A 22,006-nucleotide genomic window follows, 5' to 3' on the forward strand; every position below is an offset into this window, starting at 1 on the left:
AGTCATTACAACAGTGTGGGCAGTGTGACTGTTTATGGAAGATGAAGGTATAGAAAGCTGTATACCTTTGTGGAGGAAGACCTCTGGGGAGGTATGAGTCCTTTCCTGCTTTACCCCTGGTTGGCTGATTTGGAAGGGAGGGAATGCAGGCTGAGTATCCTTTATCAGGAATTCTTGGTACCAGAACTGTTGGATTTTGGATTGTTCTGGATTCTGGAGTATTAGCTGTTGCATACGTGTGCAGTGAGGTTTCCTGGGGTGAGACTCAAGTCTAAACCAAAGACCACCCATTTCTCATTGACTTCGGACACAGAGCCTGAAGATAATCGATACACTATTTAAAATATTTTTGTGCAGGACACGGTTTCATGGTGTGGAGTTTTCCATCAGTGGTGTCTAGTTGGTGCTCGAAACTTTTTGGAATTTGGAGCATTTCAGATCAGGGACGCTCAACCTGTATTTATTTCCATAAGACTCAAATTTGTTATAAAAAGCCAATATTTGTTTTGTAAGTGAAACAATTAAAATAGAACAACCTCTGTCTAAGTGCACAGCCCTCATTTTTAGACGATCAGAAGAAAGGGCACAGGGTCACAGGAGAACTGGAAGCGGGTCTCAGAGAGGCATTTGTATGCCAATGTCACATCAGCAGAACTCACACTGGACCGAAGGTGCAAGCAGCCCAAGTGTCCAGCCATGGACACGGACGGTGGGTGCAGAAGAGGGCGAACACACCTGGATGGGTGCTATCCAGCCACACCCATGCTAAGACCACCTGAGATACCACGCCAAGTGCCACCAGCAGCCTCAAAGGACAGCTGCAGGGGACGCCCTCTGCAGGGGTGGCCAGGGAGTCACATCCACAGAGACAGGGCAGGACGTGCCTGCCAGGGCTCAGGACACGAGGGGCGCTGGGCGGGTACAGAATCTTAGCTCTGCAATAGGAGGAGCCTCGGGGGCGGTGATGATGGTGGCCGAGCAGTATGAGCGCGTGGCGCCACCACCGCTCAAGGACCATCGAGGGCCAGCCTTGCTCAGTGGGTTTTCCATCTTGTAAAGGAACCCAGAAAGGAAAAGGGGGTTGGGGTGAGAGATGAAGGAGGTAATGACAGCTCCTCCAGATCTCAGCCTCCAGGTGACTGACTCGAGGGGAAGGGCGGGAGGCTCTCCAGCCGAGGATCAGAAGGAGCCATGGTGACCTCGGAGGCGAGCGGGGTGTTCTGGTGGGAGCAGTGGGGACATGCCTGCAGACAGCCACAGCAGGAGGCAGGACAGCTGGCTTGGGCCGGGTGGGGCCCGAGGGCCACGTGGACGGAGCCTAGTTCATACTAAGGTTGCTGTACCCTCCTCCACATGCCCAGGGTGCCTGGCATGGGTGGCTCCTGACCTGTGGGGAGGGGAGGCAGTCTCAGGGCTCCTGGATGTGCCTCTCCGTTCCCCTCTCCCCCAGGAAGTCCCCACAGGCCCTGACCAGTGACTTTCCTCTGCTTCCTCACTCCCTGGCCCCATCTGTTTCCACATCCACCTATATGCAGACCTCGGGGCAGGAACAACGCCCAACTGGTTTTATGTCCTCAGCAGACACAGCACGTTCTAGAGCGGGCATCCTATCAGCGCATGCTTCTCAATGGGGCCTGAAGATGGGCTTCATGCTAGGAGTGCCCTGGCCCTGTTCCCTCAAACCCAACAAAGATTCAGAAAAAAAAAATCTTTCCTGCCTCCTATTTAATCCCTCAGGGATCAGGGCGGCCTCAGGAGTCCTCTGCTGTGGTTCAAGGTTAAGCTCGCCCCTGCTTGCAGACTGGCGGTGGGGTGGGGACCTAGCAACTCCAGAGGCTCTCAGAACGGGGCGTGGAGTGAGGAGCGTGGAGCAGGCCCAGCTCAGCACCGGGACAGCACGGGGACAGCGGGGCGTGGGGGTGCGGGGGACCCTGGAGCCGCTGCTCAGGATTCTGAGCTCAAGTGGGCGTCCAGCCGCTGGCCACTGACCAGAGACCCGGTGGCCGACAGAGGCCACCTGCCCCTGTCTGAGAGGCACATCTTGCTGGAGCCCTTGGGGTAAGAGGCTGGGAGTCCCGCGGCGGGAGGAGGGTTCCACACCCGAGAGAAGGGGAGCTGCCCGCCCTGCTGGGCTCCAGGTTTGCCCGCGGGGACACGCGGGTGCTCCTGCGACTGGCTGAACGCTCGACTCTCATTCTACACTTGGAGGAACCGCCTTTCTCCTGAAGAGCAGCTTATTTATTTGTGTGTTTTTAATGCTTGCTCTTGTCGAAGTCGGCAGGGGAGGGTTTGGAAGTGGAGACTCGGTCCACGATCATAAAGCCTTGATTCTCTCGACCATGCCGGGATTTCTCCAGGACAAGGTTGGAAAGGGCTGCTGGGTGGGCAGGAAGTCTGCTGGGTTTCCCTAGCTGGGACTCCGGGGTGCCCGACCTGCCTCTGCCGGGCACCTCGCTCCCCCTGGTGACCCACCTCTGCCCAAGCTCCAGCTCTCAGGCCAGCAAAGACGGCATCTGCGTGAGGTTTTCCCAGCCCTTCGGAAGTGCCTACGCCTTCCAGCCTTGCCAGGCCTTTCTGTTCCCCATTTACGGGATGCCTCTGCCAAGAGCAGATTAAATTGCTCCACCCAGGGCACCTAGTTGAGGCCAGGCAAAAGGACAGAGTCACAAGTTCAGGCCTGTGCAAGGTCTTTCACCTGCTGCAGTCAAAGAGGAATGACCACGGTTCCCAATCAGGTAGAGCGGGTCTGGTTGCTGGATTTGCTACTTAGTAACTCTGAGTTCTGTTAAGAGTCTTTACCTCTCTGAACTGTTTTCTCTTCTGCAAAAGGTAGACAGCAATGCTTCACTCTCCTGGGCTAGTAAAACCAGGAATCCATTGTAGTCCATGCCTATATTGGATGGCATATTACTTCATACTAACAGATGATACTTATTGCTTGCCATGAACCAGAAAATCGATGACAGCAGCTCCCCAGGAACTAACCCCTCCGCTCTAGAGGGCACAGAAGGAACCCGAGGCTCTGGAGGGCTGCAGGCTTGTCTGCCGCAGTGAACTGGAGGGTCTGGATTCAAAGCTGGCCCTCTCTGACCCTCACGGAGTGGCAGGCGTATTCTGGAGTTATGACGAGGATAATTCCATCCCTTCTTTCCGGAAGAGGCTCTTGGAGCATACAGCTTGAGTAGCTTGTTAGAGTTTAGCCAGCAAGAGGCAGAGGGGAAAGTCCCTGTAGGCAGACAAGCAATTCACCACCCACCCCACTGTGCTGCGGGCACACAGCGCTGCGGGATGGGCGCTCCAGGGGCAGGCGAGCCTTCTAACCGTGCTCCAGTGCCCATCTGGACTGAAGAATTCCAGAAGGAGCATTTGAAAGTAAAGGTCTTGTTTTTTTAAAAAAAAGATTTTTTTCAGTTGTTGATGGACCTTTATTTTACTTATGTGTGGTGCTGAGAATTGAACCCAGTGCCTTACACGTGCTAGGTAAGTGCTCCACCACTGAGCCCCAGCCCAGCCCCAATGGCTTGGTTCTTAAGTGAGATAAGAAGGGGAGAAAAAAACAGGAAGAAAACAAATCACCTCTTGGCATCTCACGTAACTGGCTGTGAGGTTTGAATCGTGGAAGAGGTGAGTCTGCAGCTGGTGAGGACAGCTCCCAACAGAAGGGACGGGAGAGTCCTACAGGGAGGGCAGGGAGGGGGCCGGGAGGGACAGGAGAGGGGACAAGGGCAGCCAAGGAGTTCTTACAACGCAGGGGGTCACCTAGTGCCAAGGACGTGGGACTGGGGCCACACCCAGGTCCAGCATGTTCACACCCAGGTCCAGCATGTCCACACCCAGGTCCAGCAATGTCCACACCCAGGTCCAGCATGTCCACACCAAGGTCCAGCAATGTCCACACCCAGGTCCATGATGTCCACACCCAGGTCCATGATGTCCACACCCAGGTCCATGATGTCCATACCCAGGCCCAGTATGTCCACACCCAGGTCCATGATGTCCACTCCCAGGCCCAGCAATGTCCACTCCCAGGTCCAGCAATGTCCACTCCCAGGTCCAGCATATCCACACCTAGGTCCATTATGTCCACATCTAGGCCCAACAAGTCCACAACCAGGTCCATGATGACCACACCCAGGTCCATGATGTTTACACCCAGATCTTGATGTCCACACCCAGGTCCATCAAGTCCACACCCAGGTCCATCAAGTCCACACCCAGGTCCATGATGTTTACACCCAGGTCCATTATGTCCACACCCAGGTCCACCATGTCCACACCCAGGTCCATCAAGTCCACACCCATCCACCATGTCCACACCCAGGCCCTGGACAGCTCCTGCATGGGGACAGTCTGAGTGGACAGGGATCGCTTGCTTCAGGACGTGGTCTGCTCCGGGCTCCACAGGCTGAAGGCAGCTCCTGGTTGTGTGCCAAGCGCATTAACCTCGCTGCTTTGCTCGCAGTTATCTGCAGCTAGATTCACGGCCAGGGGAGTCCACCCCCAGAGAAGCAAGGCCCCTAGACGTGGCTTTGAGATGCGTCTCCCTGCAGACCGGGCTGAGCAGGCAGCTGCACAATGTGAAGGCTTGGAGCACACCAGACCTCCCTTGTCCCTGTGAAGGGGTGCAGGGAGCTCCGCGCAGGATGCTGGGTCCTGCTCCATGTCCACAGCTTTGGTTTCCACCTCGACAAAGTGGGGATATCGCGCTGAGGGCCTTCAAGTGCCCCTGCAGCCCAAGGCTCCCCTCCTGGGGTGGGAGAATGACTCCTTTGTCCACTTGGGCCAACATGTTTCAAAAACAAAGACGGTGGGTGGTCTCTGTTCCGCATGCTGCTATGGGTGCTGGGGAGGAGGTTGGGCCCCTCCTCCTGGGCTTCCACCTCTTTAGAATGGGAGCCCCGACACGCTCCTGTGGGCTGAGATAGGGATGAGGTACCAGTGTGGGTGGTCATGAGCCCCCGTCACTGGCACCTGGTGCACCCGAGAAGCGGGACCGTCCTCTCTCCAGGTTCACGCGGACCCTCAGAATCTCAGGGTCACGGCGTCCCGGGGCCCGAGGTTAAGTGATTTCCTGGAGGGCCTCTGAGGGGGGAAGCGGCATGTCCAGGACCCAGCGACGTGCCTGACCGACTTAGGAAAACCCGTGGAGGCAGAGGACAGAGTAGGCTGGGTGCAGGCACCTGTGCCCTTGTGGAGGGGCCAGGTCCTCTTCCTGGGTGCGGGAGGACCTGCCTCTGCGACCTCACGTGGCTCACAGCTGCGGTCTGCTCACACCCTGGATATTTTAGGAAAGATGCACCAGAAATTAGTGAGGGCCGTTCCTTCTGCCAAGCAGAGCAAAAGTGGAGGGAGCGTTGTCTTTCCTTGTATATCCTGCAGTGTCATTTGTTTTCCATTTTTTGTTTTCCATTTTTTATATCTGTGACTTAAAAATCTCTCAAATTAAGTCAATTAAAATGTAAACAGGGAAATATAATTTTCTTTCAAGATAATTTCAAGGCTTAAAAAAATCAGATGGTGAGGTTCCTGGCATTTCAATTAACCACACGGCCCCGTCTTCTCGGTCCCGGCCATGCCAGCCAGCAGCGCAGTGGCAAGGATGAGCTTGACTTCGGTAGCTTTGGGTGGCTAGGGGATGGTACGGCCAGGGGTCTTCCCGACTTTGCTGGGGATGGTTTTCCTGTCCACCTACACCAGTATCTACGGAGCCCTGTGTGCGGATGCCCCCGCGCTCCACCGGTGGGAAGGAGGAGGCTCCTGGGTCTGCACCTCCACAGAGCTCTTGCTGGTGCCGACGCGGTCGGTCCAGCCCCTGCGAGAGGAGGTCCTGGACCACACCAGACACTCGGTTCTTTGAAAGCCTTGCTGCCCCGTTCGCAAAGAGTGTACTTACAGGAGGCACCGGTTGGTTAGGGAACCAGGTGGAGCTGATTTGAAACGTCCCAGTGTCTTCTCTTTAAAACCGTAGCATAGGGAACCTGGGGTTGGGGAAAAGCCACCTGCTTTGCAGGGATGGAGAAACGATCGACAGCATTTGTTCAAGCATCTCTATGCCAGAAGCTTAGGTGTATGTGACCATCAGCATCTTAAACCCAGAGTCTCTGGAGGGGAGACAGAGCCCCCTCCAGAAGAAAGCAGAAATCAGTCTTCCATTGGCTTCTCTAGAAAAGCGACATAGCTGATTCTTTCCTCTGATAAATGGTAAATTTCACCGCTAGTCGCTATTGAACCAGTAGATAATCAGACTCAGAGTGAGGGAGAAGAGAATCTGCTCTACTCCAGGAGGTCCAGGGGAACCTCGGACACCCACTGTAGAGTTTTCAGGGCCACCAAACATCGTCATCTAAAGCGATAACTCCTTCGTGTCGACTTCCCGCCCCACGCCTTCCTTGCACTGGGGATGGGCCCGGGTGCTGTACCATGAACTACCCCCAGCCCTTTCTACTTTCATGTTGACACAGGGTCTCCCTGGGGTGCTGAGCCTGGCTGGAGCTTTGGTCCTCCTGCCTTGGCCTCCGAGTGGCTGGGATCACAGTGTGCCCCAGCCCTGTCCCTGCCGTGGCCCCTCCTGAGGAGCCGGCCTGACCCAACCCTCATTGTTCAACAGGCTTGCACGGTCCTCCCACAGGACCTCAGGGCAGAGGCCCTGTGCTGGCATGGAGGCTGACCACCCAAGTGGAGAGACAACGGAAATGCCAATGAACGGGCAGGTGCTTGAAAGGCTACCTGCTGACTGCTTTGAAAGGACATAGTGGGGACAGGAAGAAGGAGGACGAGGCAGGATTTTCAGGAAGGGCTTATCTGAGGATCCAGCATCGAAATGGATGCCAAGGAAATTCAGAATTCCAGAAATGGGAAAAGCAAGTGTGGGCAGAAGAGTGTTCTAGACAGAAGCGACTGCTCACTGGAATTCCTTAAGGCTGGGGTGGAGGATCGTGGGACCTCTGGGGACACGGGAGGGCTGTGGGGCGTCGGGGAGTGGGGGATAAGAAGCACGGTCTGAGGTGGACCTGCGGCAGCTGGCGGGCATCAGCACGCAGGCCAAGAGGGTCCTGGAAGGAGCTTCTTTATCCCAAGGGCAATGGGGACCCACGAGAGTCTTCAGCGGAGAGCAGTGGCCCTGTGTGCTCCCTGTCTTTGATGACCCCGTGGGCAGCCACGTGGGAAAGGAGACAGAGGGCGAGTCTGAAGCTGGCAGAGCTGGTCAGAGTCTTTACCCAGCGACTTCCCTCCGGGGCCAGGCAACATGCAGAGAACTAGGCAGAGTGTGTCATTGATGTGCTTTGCTCTTAGATGGAGCCGTCTCTGGAGCTGGCCAACGTGACCAGGGTCCAGCAGTTCGTCCTGCTGGGCTTGTCCACCAGGCTGGGCGTCAGGGACGTCCTGTTTGCCATCTTCCTGGCTCTCTACCTGCTGACCCTCCTGGAGAACGTGGTCATCGTCTCCCTCATCCGCAGCCACAGCGAGCTCCGCAAGCCCATGTACTTCTTCCTGGGCAACCTCAGCTGCCTGGAGATGTGCTACGTGTCCGTCACCATGCCCACCCTGCTCCTGGGGCTGTGGATGGGACCCTACCACATCTCCTTTGTGGCCTGCATGACCCAGCTGTTCTTCTTCATAGTCCTCATCTGCACAGAGTGCACCCTCCTGGCCTCCATGGCCTATGACCGCTACGTGGCCATCTGCCGCCCGCTGCACTATCCGCTGCTCATGAGGCCCCAGGTCTGCAGGGGCTTAGCCCTGAGCTCCTGGCTGGGGGGGCTGCTGGTCTCGGTGGTCAAGACCTCGTGCATCGCCAGCCTGTCCTACTGTGGCCCCAACGTGCTCAACCACTTCTTCTGCGACGTCTCCCCTCTGCTCAACCTGTCCTGCACCCACGTGGCCCTCACGGAGCTGGTGGACTTCATCTCCGCCATCGTCATCCTCTGGGGCTCCCTTCTTGTGGCGCTGGCCTCCTACGTGGCCATTGGTAGGACTGTGCTGCACATGCCCTCGGCTGCTGCCCGCCACAAGGCCTTCTCCACCTGCGCCTCGCACCTGGTGGTGGTGGGCATCTTCTACTCGGCCACCATCTTCATCTACGCCCGCCCCAGCCGCGCAGAAGCCATGGACTTTAACAAGGTGCTGTCGGTCATCTACACGGTGGCCACGCCCCTGTGCAACCCCATCATCTACTGCCTGCGCAACAGGGAGGTGCGGGCAGCTTTCCACAGAAGCCTGCACTGACCTGAGCTTGCCCTGGTGGCCTCGGCTGGGCAGCCTCGGAGGGCCAAGCCCCTGCTTTCCCCTGGGATGTGAGGCACACCAGAGCCGCGCCCTCCCCACACCTACCTTCTCACAGCCCTGCACCGTCACCACTGTCTCACTCGCTGCCTTGGAAGAAACTAAGGGAAGGACGTCATTCTCAACAGCTGCCTCAAGGTCCCTCCCTGAGAACCCCCTGTCCCCCTGCCAGCTCTTTAGAGGCACCTGCCTGGGCTCTTGTGGAGATGGAACCAGACATCATCTGTGCTTCTGGTGACGCATCGTCCCCTGGTGTGACGTCTGAGGTTCCTGTGTATACAGGGTGCTGAGTACTCATTCCTTCTAAGGACTGAGTTACGTTCTGGAATGTTCCATGGTGCTCCATAGTCTGATTTTCATCAGCTACTGACAGAATCGGGGCTGCGTCCAGCCTTGGCTGTGGGGCTGATGCTGCTGTGCACATTTGCCCATGAGCTTTCGGGCGGTCAGGGCTCCCGTTCTCTTGAGTTCCTGCCGGGTGTGGATGTGCTGGGTCATGGGTTAACTCCAGTTCATTTCTCTTTAATTGTTTTTAGTTGTCAATGGGTCTTTTATTTTATTCATTTATTTATAGTGTTGCTGAGGATGGAACTCAGGGCCTCGCACGTGCCGGGCAAGCCCTCCACCACAGGGCCAACTCTCCAGCACTCCACTTAACTTTTTGGGGAAATGCCAGACCCTTTTCCAAAGTGGACAATACCATGCTTTAATGATATTAAGATGCCCCTGTGAGGGCAGGTGGGTGTCACAAACAGGAGATTGAGGGCTGCAGCCATGAGCCAAGCTCTCGGGTCCTGGTGGAACAGCAAACCACATCATGGCCCGTCCTCCCGGCTTCACCCAGTGCTGAGGGGTCTTGGGAGAGCCCCTGTGCACTCCTGGGTGCTGGTATGAGCACCTGAATCTTCTTGGCCACCTGCTAGCATCACTTAACAGCTTTAAATAGTGTCTGCACTTTGACCCAGGCCTGCACTTCTGCAAATATCTCAAAAAAAAAAAAAAAAAAAAGAATCAAAGCATCATCCATAAAAATAAACGAGCTGTTCTGCATCACATTGTTTTAGGCATACACACCAGAAGGAGCGTAGACAATCACTAATCATAGTAAAATGTGAATGAACTGTGGCACCTCCATATCGTCAAACCTGAAGCTACTGAAAAAAGAATCAGTTGTATCTCTACGTATTGGTGGAAAGCCAGACTGTATTTATAAATCAAAATGAGAATTTTAGAATATAATTTCAAAGAGTCATTGAATTTTTGAATTAGAAGCATTTAAATAAAAACTATATATGTCCGCATATATCGGCATAGGGTTTTTGGAAGGTACAGAAATAATTCAGGGAGAGAGAGGATTTTTGGTAAATTTCTGTAACTAAATTATGAACCAAAATTGGCATGATGTTTTCAAGGGCGCTTAGGCAACGCGTGAGTGTGTATGAACCGTGACGCAGCATACAGCTACAAGAACGTCGTGCAAAGAAAAATAGTGAAGGGTGTTCTTGATGACTGTCGTCAAGAATGTCATAAGGCTTGGTGCCCTTCATGGAGGACGGTGGAAAGAGCTCTCTGTGCATCGACCAAGCCAATTAAAACAGACCAGCACGTCCACCCGGGCAACCAAGAGCCGCTTATGAAATGAGCTTATGACTGAGAGGCGTGTTGTGCTGTGGAGAAGTCAGGTTGAAAACAGCCAACGCTGTGCTCCACTCTGCCTGCCACATCAGGTCATCAGTGTGGCGACATTTCGGGGTGACCCTCCTGGTGTGGAGGACCTCGCAGGCCTGGCTGTGCTTCTTCCTTTGCTGGCCGTTGACAATTTCTGTGAGCACGTATTGCTTTGGGAAGAAAGATTTACTTTGTAATATTGAAAACAACTTCTGTCAGGGACAGAGTGGAGCCCTTCACTGGGCATGGAGGACCCTGCTGGGGGTCAGCTTCAGCTCCGCGGCACCAGCCTTCCCAGTGCGCCTGCTCCACATTCCTGGTGGCTTCGCACCTGCTGTTCCGCCTGCGAGGAGACCCTGCCCTTCCTCGCCCTGCCAGACCCACTGCCGGCCGCCTCCCTTACCGAGTGGGGCAGGTGGCGAGCTCACCCTCCCGTCCTACGCGGCCCTCGGATCACACCAGCTGGAAATGCAGAGCCGGCCACCCTGGGGCAGCACGTCCCTCTGCTCCTGCCCGGAGCCCCGCTTGGAGCAGCGTCTGGCACACCCAGGAGCTTCCGGAGGTGGTGGGGACAGGGATCACCCGCTGAAGGAAGGCCACGTCCTGGATCCTCAGGTGCAGCGACTGCCGCCGTCCTGGCACCCACTGCTTCTAGAGAGCTCTCTGGACTGCTGACCATGGGGGGTCACCAGGCAGGGACGGCAGGCGGAGCCGCTGAGCACCTCGGCGCTGCTGCTCCTGCCGAGTCTCAGCAGAAGGCCCTCCAGGTCTCAGCCAGGACCCCAGCCACTCAGAGCTGCCCGGGGCCTCGGGGCAGGACGTGACCCCAGCATGAGCAGGAGCATGGTGACCCTGCCCACACACAGAGGGACACTCCTGGACACTGCCAGCTCCAGGGCTGGCCTGGGCCCAGGGTGGAGGAGCAGGGAAGGGCCGCACAGGGGGCCTCGCAGAGCCTGGGCCTGAAGCCAGACCTGGCCACGTGTGGACCGTGAAAGGAGGGGACACCCACAGAGAGGGCAGCAAGGACTCTGGAGCCCACCCAGGCTGGCACCAGGCTCCTCCCCAACCTGGAGCCCGGGTGCCGGGGGCAGGAGCCAGGGTCCTGAGGCCACTGCAGCCTGCCCCCTGCCCTGCCCCTCGGGGACCAACCTGTCCTCACTCGCCACCACGTCTTCTCCGTGTCAGAGATGCACCACAGACTCCATGGAAAAGCCGGAGGTGCAGCCGCTATCTCCAGGAGGGACGCGGGAGCAGAGACGGGGCGCCCTTCCTCACTGGGAGCCACAATGTCACAGGCCTGGCCCCGCTTTGGGCACCACAAGGGCAGATGGGCACTGGAGTGGCCATGGCTGCAGAGCACCACCCACGTGACCTGGAGCTCCTGCCCCTCTCTGAACTTCGGGCTCCTCTTCGCCCTGGGATCATGGTGGTACTGCCCCAGCATGTTTGACTGACAGCTGCCTGAGGCAAAACCCACACAGTGCTCTGCACTCAGGTCGGGGGAGCCCACATACTCCTAAACAGCCAGCCCTGCACTGTCCCCTGCCCCAGCGCACACCCTGGCAGCCTGCTGTCCCCGAGAGAGGTGTCTGCAGCAGAGGCAGGAGGAGGAAGCCCCTGCCCAGCTAAGGCTCCTGGGTGTGGAGTCCCCGGCTCCTCCTCCTCCTCCCTGTGTCCAGCGTTCTGTGATGGCGAATTGCCCTGCAGAGTCTCTGCAGTACCCACGTCCACCTCAGGTGCACTGTGTTGGGGAGGCCGGGGGGTGCTGAGAACTGTGATCCTGGACCCCAGCTGCCTAGTTTGCAACTCTGCATGGCTCTGTCCACTGCGGGTGGCCAGGTGTGGAGGGTTCTGCCAGCCACTGGCCGGAGCTCCCGTGGAGAGGCAGGCACAGATCACTCTGACATCTCCATCAGGACAGAAGACGGCAGCTAAGTGCTTTGGCCTGGAAGCAACATCAGTGGCCAGAGCCAGGACCTGTCCTCCCTGGTCCAGGAGGCCCGACCCTACACTGTGCCTGGAGGCAGAGGGCTGGAGACACCAGGAGCCTCAGACCTCCTCAGGCTCTTCGGTGTCCAGACCCGCTGGTCACTGCAGTGGGAGTGAGAGTGAGCACGTGGTCACAGAGGTTGGAGCTGCCGGTGCACCCCACCCGCCAGCCCCTGCCTTATTCTTTGCATCTGGAGGAATTTCTGCCGTGGGGTTGATGAGTCCAGGGCACTCAGCGTCTTGCCTTTTGGGATGTTAACAACTTGCCTTCCAACAGAATGTGCCACCAGGACAGGCAGCCCCGGACACCCACATTCACCCCAGGCAGCGTCAGCATGAACCTTCCCTTAAACAAAGTTCAGTCTTCCTGCTTCCCTTTTCTCTGATGATCTATTTATTCAGTTATAAGGGTAACACAAGCAATCCAAAGTATTCGACACATAAAATAGAAACGAAGCTCCTGGGGTCCCTCTCTGACCTGCCGCCCCTGCCCCGCGGGCGTCGGGGCTGGTTCCCGTGCATGCACGTGGGCCGCGCCCTTGGGGACCCCGTCCTCACCCTTGCGTCACCGCCCTGTCTGCTCACCTGAGCGCATCTCTTACTTTTGACTCCAGGACGCACCTGGTCGCCTCCCCCGTCGGTGACCCCAGGTCTGCTTTAGTAGTCCATGCTTGCGCGTTTTCAGAGAAGCGTGGATGTATTAACTGGTCTACTGGCGGTCACTTCCGTCATTACCAGTCATTTCCCAAAACCCCGCGGTACCGCGGGATGCCGCGCTGTTCCGCGCAGGAAGGGTGTTGGGCGGCCGGCGGTCTCCGCGCTCCCGGGGCAGAGGCCGCGAGCCTCGTGTTTCCCGCCCGCGGTCTCTTCATCCGTCGTGTTCCGCTCAGGTCCTTCCTGCGGCGTTTCTTTCTTCCTCAGGGTTGCTACCTGCCTAGAAACCTCCACCCGCGCTCTTGACCTGGCGCTTCCATTGGGCAGCGGGCGGCAGTTCCGGTGAGACTAGGCGGGGGCGCAGGACCCGCTGCATCACGGTGCGCACGGCCCGGTTGCGCAGGCAGTAGACTATGGGGCTGCAGGCGGGCGTGACCACCGTGTAGACCACAGACAGCACCTTGTTGAGGTCTGAGGACTCGACGCGGCCGGGCCGGGAATACATGAAGAGGACGGCCGCGTAGAAGACGCCCATCACCACCAGGTGCGAGGCGCAGGTGGAGAGGGCCTTGCGGCTTGCGGCGGCCGAGGGCATGCGCAGCACCGCCCTACCGATGGCTGCGTAGGAGGCCAGCGCCACCAGGAGAGACCCGCAGAAGATGCCCACGGCGGAGATGAAGTCCACCAGCTCCGTGAGGGCCACGTGGGTGCAGGACAGGTTGAGCAGAGGGGAGACGTCGCAGAAGAAGTGGTTGAGCACGTTGGGGCCACAGTAGGACAGGCTGGCGATGCACGAGGTCTTGACCACCGAGACCAGCAGCCCCCCCAGCCAGGAGCTCAGGGCTAAGCCCCTGCAGACCTGGGGCCTCATGAGCAGCGGGTAGTGCAGAGGGCGGCAGATGGCCACGTAGCGGTCATAGGCCATGGAGGCCAGGAGGGTGCACTTGGTGCAGATGAGGGAGATGAACAGAAATAGCTGCGCTATGCAGGCTGAGAAGGACATGCGGCAGGGACTGGCGCTCAGCCCCGCCAGCAGGCTGGGCATGGTGACGGACACGTAGCACATCTCCAGGCAGCTGAGGTTGCCCAGGAAGAAGTACATGGGCTTGCGGAGCTCGCTGTGGCTGCAGATGAGGGAGACGATGACTGCGTTCTCCAGGAGGGTCAGCAGGTAGAGAGCCAGGAAGATGGCAAACAGGACGTCCCTGACGCCCAGCCTGGTGGACAAGCCCAGCAGGATAAAGCCATGGCTGCTGGACCTGTTGGCCGATTCCAGAGACCGCTCCATCTAAGTGAGGGAGAAACAGGTGTGTAGGGACCCTGCCTGTGCAGCGTGAAGGCAGACCCCTGAAGATTCCCGGGACTTGCCGTGGGTTGACCACTGTGGGGAGGAACCATGGCAAATTCTTGGGGCTGGAAATGGAAACGTTACACCCGGGCTTGCTGCGCCTGTCATCTGGTGCAAGACCCTTAGCCTGGAGGAGCCTCAGTCACTGTGTCTGTAAAGTGAAGGTGAATCCACTACCCACAGCAGTAGAGGAGGAGCTTTGCCCAGTGGGGGAACCTCGTTCCATTGCTTCCGATGACCCTAAGTGGTGTGTCCTGGCTGGATGTTTTCCCTCCCAAATTTCCCAGGACCTCAGAGATTGTGTGCGCTGTCTTCAATAAAGCAGGACTCACAAGTATTTTCTGACCACATACCCCTCTTACCTGGGTTAGTTTCCAAAGCAAATTTGCCAATGCTTGTTAGAAAAAGGCACAAGAAGTAATGTTTTCCTAAAAAGACCCATGAGCAATTTCCTCCCTGAATATTTGTAAAGGCAGCTCCGTCCAGGAAGGAAAGAGAGAAACTACACACACTGAGCTTCACTTATGTGTCCTATTCTGGGCTTTCTAAACGCAGAGATCAATCTCTTTCCATACGTGTGACTCAGGCAGTGAGGACCTTATTCAAAGGGATGGAGGTGTAGAAGCACGTTCCTTCTCTGTGCCACTACCATGGGGATCCAACGTGAGACACTCGGAGTAGGATATTTGGGCACATTTGTGACCTTATCACATGTATTCAATATGGAATAGTCATTTTGTATGCACTAAGTATCAGGTGCCTGAAACAGGGAGCAAAACCAATGTCTGTGATCTTTAGAAATTTATACTCTGGAGAGAGATAGAGATAGAGAGAGAGAGAGAAACAGGCAAAGAGAGAATCTCAGGTGATACTGGTCAGGAAGAAGCACAGCAGTGGATGGGCCAGTCTGGAGGGGTCCATTTCAGAGGGGTGTCAGAGAGCACGTAGGGGCGGGACTGGGCCTGGAGCTTGCCCCTGACTGAGCCTGAGTGGGTGGGTGAGCTTTCCAGGTGCAGGAAAGTGCAACCCCATCAGGAAGGAGCCCAGCTGGAGGAGGGAGGCTGGAGGAGGGAGGCTGGAGGAGGGAGGGGGGGGACTCTGTCTCCTCCCTGCTTCCCCGTACCATGCTGCGCCTCCACCCAGCTTGTTCTAAGCCTCTCCTGGTGTTTATTTCTTCCCGTTACATGTTCCCAGTGAAAATTAGACCTCACAGGTAAACAGAGTAACAGATGGAGTGAAGCCCAGAGGCACACCTGCCCACTGGCTGGCTCTGTTATGGCATGCACTGGGGCTGGGCAGGTCAGTGGACACCTCAGTGAGTTGCTCTCGGATAATCCACGCTGGACACCTCATCACACCACATGATCACAGTCCCAGGTGAACTAAAGATATGAATGTGAAGTGAGAATCCCTAAGGTCTTAGGAAACGATATATCTCTTTATGACCTGGGATACCTAGGAAACAACAACAAAAAAGAAAGTCATTTAAACCTGTCCACCTTAAATTTGAAAAATTCCGATCGTCCAAAGAAAGTCTGACCACCACAACAGTTAAAAGTCAGGAACCAGAAAACATGTTTATGTGACACGTGACAAGGGCTTCCTCTGTAGACTGTCTGGAGACATTTACCAGTCTATGTGCAAAATAGTGTTTCAGCAGAAACATGGGGGAAACACCTGAAGAATATTAAAAACGTGAAAATAGGCTCATCTCGTTAAGAACCAAGGAGGCAGAAATTAAAAGCAAAGCGACTTCACAGCCAGAGCATGGGCAGGAGCACAAGCCCCTGAGCTTCCTGAGCTGGACAGCGGGGATCTCAGCCCTGCTCCAGGAGCCCGTTCAAAACGAGCTGGGTGTTGCCGAGTAAGACTTAACGGCGACTACCCGAAGTCTACCCCTGAGCCTGTGCCCGGAGTAATGATCTCAGCAGCCCCCCGTTACCAGCAAGAATCAAAAACAAGGCTTCCCCGGTGCCCGTGGAGTGGTGAGAGCATTGCATTCTCTGCGTGGGGTGAAACTCTGCCCGCGAGTGAGCGAGTCCCTTCTAATGTCGCCGGAGGCCACCTCGGAAGCCCACCCTGGCAGAGAGCATCCCTAAGTGCAGAATGGGCTCCCATTGGGCTACCTGTCCTTAGACTGTTAGGAATACCAGACCCAGGTCTCAGTCTGCAGAAGCTGGTCTGGGAGCCTTCAGGACCAGGTCTGTGCTGCTGGGTGAGGGCTTAACCGTGCACAGGCGGGTGGTCCTGCCCACAGTGGAGAGTTTGGACCTGGCCCTGGTGGACAGCTTGGTCCTGTCCTGGACTCTGCCCCACTGGGCTGCCCCCGGTGTTGGGTGATGGTGCTGTCCTTAGTACTGAACAATTTCCTGCCAGCCGCCTGAGGACTCTCCCTCCTGGGCTGGATTGGTGTCCTTCTTGGGTCAGCTCTGTGCTGGTCCTTTCTGCCCTCCTTTCCCAAGTCAACCCCTGTACCTGACTTAGCCCCCAGGGCTCCCTTGTGTTATCATGCCTCTCTGATGACTCAGGCACCCTAGGGTGTCCCCGGGCAGCCTGCTGGACCAGCGTGGAAAGGCACCGGGCCATGTGGGGCCAATGCGAGGGTTCCGCATCTGCACACTTTGGCCACAGCTGAACTGCATGAGTCCCACAGGCGGGTCCCGAGACCCTTGGCCTCTGCCGCCCAGAGAACCCTGACCACAACTTTCAGGACTGTGCTGAAAGGTCCTCAGCCTCTCCGGGCCTGGGCTGCCTGTCACCTGTGGGTCATGTGCCTCGGGAGCCCAAATGGGGCACGTGGGAGCAGCCGGACCTTGGGGTCTGCCTGCTGCGTGTGGGGTGCCGAGGGGGCTCCACTGGGCAGCAGCCCCGAGGCCTTCCACCATGCTCAGGACAGAAAGCACGCCTCGCAGTACCGATGAGACCCTGTGACCCACGGGCAAGCACGCCTCCCCTGAGTCCTTCCACCTTCCCGCTCACACTGCAGTCTGTGTCGTTTTTAAATTTAATTCCATATTTTGGTATTATTTTTCTGGTCATTTTAAATGCTAGTATTGACCCAATAAATTCATTTTTTGAATCTCATTTAAAATATACTGTCGTCCAATCAGGAATAGCATGGTGATCAGTCAGAACCAGTTCTGGACCAGCTGTGACCCCAGCTGGCTTGTGATCTTGGTCAAGGGCTCTGGCCTTGAGCCTGTGCCTCCGTCTCCAACCTGAGATACCGCTAACCTCTCTCCTCTGTGTGGGGTCCACCCAGTGAGGCCTCTGTGGCACCCAGGCCGCCTATAGGCGGGGAAACCTTTGCCTCTCCTTTTTCTTCCCCAAACCAAGTGATCTTACTTTCTTACCTCTCAGCTAAGGTGAGGCAGGTCCTGCTTTTCCTTCCTGAAGGAAATTCTGGGGACCAGAAAGATTCTGCTTCTCCTCCCAATAGGTGAAGATGCAGCGACCTGAAAATCAGCCAGCGAACTCCAGGACTTCTCCCCATTGGGAGGTGGTGGACGAGGTTGCCTGAGCCCTACGCCTCTCCCTGTGGTTCTGCCTCTGTGAGCCCCGAGCTGCTGAGATTGGTTCTTATAATCAACTGCAAGAGAAGGACCACTAAAGCCCAGGAGCTGGGCCTTGGAGGGCCACTGCTCTCTGTGGATTTAGACCAGACGTCCAGGTGAAAACTTTTCATGAGTGCATGTGGGGCTTGGGAAGGTGACCCAAAGGTAATGCTGGTTCCAAATCAGTTCCCCTGCAGCTGAGAACCCCTGACGGGAGCCAGGACTCGGTTGGATGCTGGCGTCTGGAAGTCGCTGAGGTTGGACTCCTGCTCCCAGGTTGCTCCAGGTGCTGAGGGATTCTGAGCCCGAGGCAGGCGTGTGCAGCATCCTGCAGAAAGTGGCGCCAGGCCAGTGTGCGAGGGGAGCCTGGAAACTGGGGAGGGCTGTGGGAGGGTGTTCCAGCGCAGCCTCTTGCCAGTGCTGCACGGTCACCTCTGCCCCACGTGAGACAGGAGGGAAACAGGCAGGCAGGAATCCCACCAGCTCGGAGAAGACCAGAGGTCTCCCACAGCCTGCCGGGCACACAGCTCCCTGCACCAGGTCCCTCCCAGCACTGTGTGAGTGCGACCTCTCCCTTCCCCTCCACGCTGGGGCTCCCACGGGTATTTTCTCTGTTTTGGAACACTGAATGCAAAATTTGGACTGTCAACTCAGTTTAGCTATCAAACTTAATGTTATTATTTTCCCTTTTTGAATCAATAAAACCCTTTTATGTACCTTTGCCTTTGACTCTAGGGTAGCTGTTTTCTAGGGACTACCAATGCCTTCAGGAGCCAATGCTGCAGTCTGTGCAGCCGAGCAGCCACGAGGCAGAGGTGTGGCCCGGGTCCTCGCCTGCATCCCCGTACCGCCTGCCTCTGCGGGTCAGGTTAACACCACCCCCTGCCTCTGCTACACGTGCACATGAGCACATGCATGAGTGCACACCCACAAATGCACACATGAGCACATATATGAGCATACATGCACATGAGTGCACACCAGCACACACACAAGCACATGTGCACAAACACACATGAGCACACACACAAGTACACACACATGCACACACACGCACACATGCACACAACACCAACACACACACAAGCACGTGCACACATGAACACACACAGAAGAGCACACACACAAGTACACACACATGCACACACACGAATACACACACGTACACACACACTAGTACACACACATGTACACACACGCACACACATGCACAACACCAGCGCACACATGCACACGACACACACACGCACAACACCAGCACACACATTCACACGAGCACGCACACACACAAGCATATGTGCACACAAGCACACACACGTGCACATGCACATGAACACATGCGTGCACATGCACATGAACACACACAAGCACACACACAAGCACACACGTGTACATGCACACACACATGCACATGCACATGAGCACACACACACTAGCACACACACAAAGCACACACACTTGCACATGCACACGCACATGTACACACACACCAACACACTCTGCTCGTGTCCCCACTGTGCCCGTGAGGACCCTCTGCCCCACGTCCTCTCCCCTCCCCACAGGAACCCCGCTCACCCCTGGAGAGCAGCTGCACCTCTCAGAGCAGTGTCCCTCGGCTCTCTCCTCTGTGACACCGAAGGTCCCTTCCTGCTCTGAGGGAGCTGCGTGCTGGTGTGGAAATGGCGTGCTCCCGCTCAGGTACCCAAAGCCAACCGAATGTCTGGTTCCAAACCACGCTGCAGAGGTGGCTGGTCACGTGGAGCGTGAGAGCCTGAATCTGAGCTCCTGAGCCACCTTTACGATCGCGTGTCCTTGGCGGCACCTGTAAGGTGACGGCGGAGCTCGTCTGGACTTGTCCCGCAGAGCGAGCTTGCCTCACCAGCCCCGGCCCGATCCCAGCACCCCAGGGGCCCAGCCACGGGCTGCTGCTGTCACGAAGAGCTGTGAGGTGGGGTCCCTTCGCCTCTCAGAGACCAGGCGGAGGTCAGGAAGCGAGTGCCCACCTCGTAGGTGAGGACGCGCCGGGAGGTGGTCCGCGACGCTGTCCCCTCAGGGCTGGAGGCCGCCGGGCCTGACTGGCCGGCTGGTGTTACCTGTGCTGCACGTATTTGCTCACTTTTCTCTGCGACCAGCAACCTGTGACTTCATTCAGAGCAGGGACCGTGCCTTCCTTTCAAGGTCTGCTCACAGTAGGTCTTTGAAACGTTTGTGGACTGAGGATCGAGAAGCTGAAGACAGGAGCCCTGACCCCTAGAAAGCTTTCCCTCCATGTTAAGTCTGGAATTCTGGACCACGAACATCGGGATTTACGGTCCAAAAGCGGTGGAGGAGGAAGTGTCCCACGGAGAGCAGGCCCGGGTCACCGAGGAATGACCTCGTCCTGGACCGCAGGCTGTGGTCAGGAACGTGGCGCTGGCCCTGGTACCGCGCACAGCCGTCTGAGCCGCGAGTGGGAATATTCCTGAGGACAGACGGAGGCAGGGGAGTTAATGGGCCAGGGTGCATCCGAACCTTCAAATTCACTTCCACTCAGCTGAAAGGATGGCGGTGCTTCACCACCGTGGAGGACGTCAGGGACGCTCCAGGGTGGGGAGGAGCCTGGCGCCAACCTGGGTGGGCTCCAGAGTCCTCGCTGCCCTCTCTGTGGGTGTCCCCTCCTTTCACGGTCCACACGTGGCCAGGTCTGGCTTCAGGCCCAGGCTCTGCGAGGCCCCCCATGCGGCCCTTCCCTGCTCCTCCATCCTGGGCCCAGGCCAGCCCTGGAGCTGGCAGTGTCCAGGAGTGTCCCTCTGTGTGTGGGCGGGGTCGCCATGCTCCTGCTCATGCTGGGGTCACGTCCTGCCCCGAGGCCCGGGCAGCTCTGAGTGGCTGGGGTCCTGGCTGAGACCTGGAGGGCCTTCTGCTGAGACTCGGCAGGAGCAGCAGCGCCGAGGTGCTCAGCGGCTCCGCCTGCCGTCCCTGCCTGGTGACCCCCCGATGGTCAGCAGTCCAGAGAGCTCTCTAGAAACAGTGGGTGCCAGGACGGCGGCAGTCGCTGCACCTGAGGATCCAGGACGTGGCCTTCCTTCAGCAGGTGATCCCTGTCCCGACCACCTCCGGAAGCTCCTGGGTGTGCCAGACGCTGCTCCAAGTGGGGCTCCGGGCAGGAGCAGAGGGACATGCTGCCCCAGGGTGGCTGGCTCTGCATTTCCAGCTGGTGTGAACCGAGGGCCGCGTAGGACGGGAGGGTGAGCTCGCCACCTGCCCCACTCGGTAAGGGAGGCGGCCGGCAGCTGGTTTTTATTTATTTTTATTTTATTTTATTTATTTATTTTTTAAAATTTATTTTATTGCAAACAAATGGGATACATGTTGTTTCTGTGTGTACATGGAGTAACAGCGTACCATTTGTGTAATCATACATTTACATAGGGTAATGATGTTTGATTCATTCTGTTATTTTTTTCCTCCCCTCACCCCTCCCACCCCTCTTTTCCCTCTATACAGTCCCTCCTTCTTCCATTCTTACTCCCCTCCAACCCCCCATTATGTGTCATCATCCACTTATCAGTGAGATCATTCGCCTTTTGGATTTTTGAGATTGGCTTATCTCACTTAGCATGATATTCTCCAATTTCATCCATTTGCCTGCAAATGCAATAATTTTATTATTCTTTATAGCTGAGTAATATTCCATTGTATATATGTACCACAGTCTCTTTATCCATTCATCAATTGAAGGACATCTAGGTTGGTTCCACAGTCTGGCTATTGTGAATTGAGCAGTTATGAACATTGATGTGGCTGTATCTCTGTAGTATGCTGATTTTAAGTCCTTTGGGTATAGGACAAGGAGTGATGGTTTTTATTTTATTTTTTGCTTTTATTGCTACTGAAATTTATAAAAAATTCTTGTTTTCCTTTAATTTTTGAGTGCATGCATCCTCTAGAAATCCCATGAAAACATTCATGGATGTATGCAGCTTTTGCTTTTAAACAACGTTTTAAATGGTGACTGCAGAGCCTGTATTTCCTCCTTGTGAAAGCAAATGTCCTTCCTGTCCCCGAGCTCTTCCTCAGCAAAGCATTTAGAACTTTACTCCAAAGTTACCATGTTTCAGGACTTCATGGTAAATGTAGAGATACAAACGATTCTTTTCAAAATAGCTTCTTAATAATTCACATCATGGAGTTTTATCATAACTAACCAAGTCATTAACCTATTGATTTTCCCAGTTTGAGGCATTTACAACAATGCTGCAGGAGATACTTTTATGTGAATATTTTCACTGACGATGGCTTCCGTGTCCTGCGAGGTCTTCGCACAGTGGCAATGCTGGCTCAGAGTTCAGGCAGGGTGTGTGTGTGTGTGTGTGTGTGTGTGTGTGTGTGTGTAAGAAACCAGGCACCTTTTTATTTTATTTGGTACTGGGGATTGAACCAAGGGGAACTTCACCACTAAATTACATCCCCAGACCTTTTTAATTCACATTTAAAAATTGTGAGACAGAGTCTTGCCCAGTGGCTG

The 22,006-nt window shown here is 56.0% G+C and overlaps 2 protein-coding genes across 2 annotated transcripts; one reads left to right on the forward strand and one right to left on the reverse strand.

The window, feature by feature from the left end:
- The first annotated feature begins 7,293 nt into the window (after positions 1-7,293).
- On the forward strand, positions 7,294-8,226 carry LOC124966747 (olfactory receptor 5-like). Its single transcript, XM_047528399.1, has one exon. It carries the CDS (start codon positions 7,294-7,296, stop codon positions 8,224-8,226), a length of 933 nt encoding a protein of 310 aa, XP_047384355.1.
- A 4,651-nt stretch (positions 8,227-12,877) lies between these two features.
- On the reverse strand, positions 12,878-13,885 carry LOC124966235 (olfactory receptor 5-like). The gene has a single exon (XM_047527271.1). The coding sequence runs from the start codon at positions 13,883-13,885 to the stop codon at positions 12,878-12,880; it is 1,008 nt and encodes a 335-aa protein (XP_047383227.1).
- Positions 13,886-22,006: the final 8,121 nt, after the last annotated feature.

This window comes from Sciurus carolinensis, chromosome 16 (genome assembly GCF_902686445.1).
Source record: "Sciurus carolinensis chromosome 16, mSciCar1.2, whole genome shotgun sequence".
Lineage (NCBI taxonomy): Eukaryota > Metazoa > Chordata > Mammalia > Rodentia > Sciuridae > Sciurus > Sciurus carolinensis.

Excerpts from the sequence above, each read along its gene's own strand:
- LOC124966747 (XM_047528399.1), top strand. The coding sequence starts at position 7,294 with ATGGAGCCGTCTCTGGAGCTGGCCAACGTGACCAGGGTCCAGCAGTTC.
- LOC124966235 (XM_047527271.1), bottom strand. The coding sequence starts at position 13,885 with ATGGAGCGGTCTCTGGAATCGGCCAACAGGTCCAGCAGCCATGGCTTT.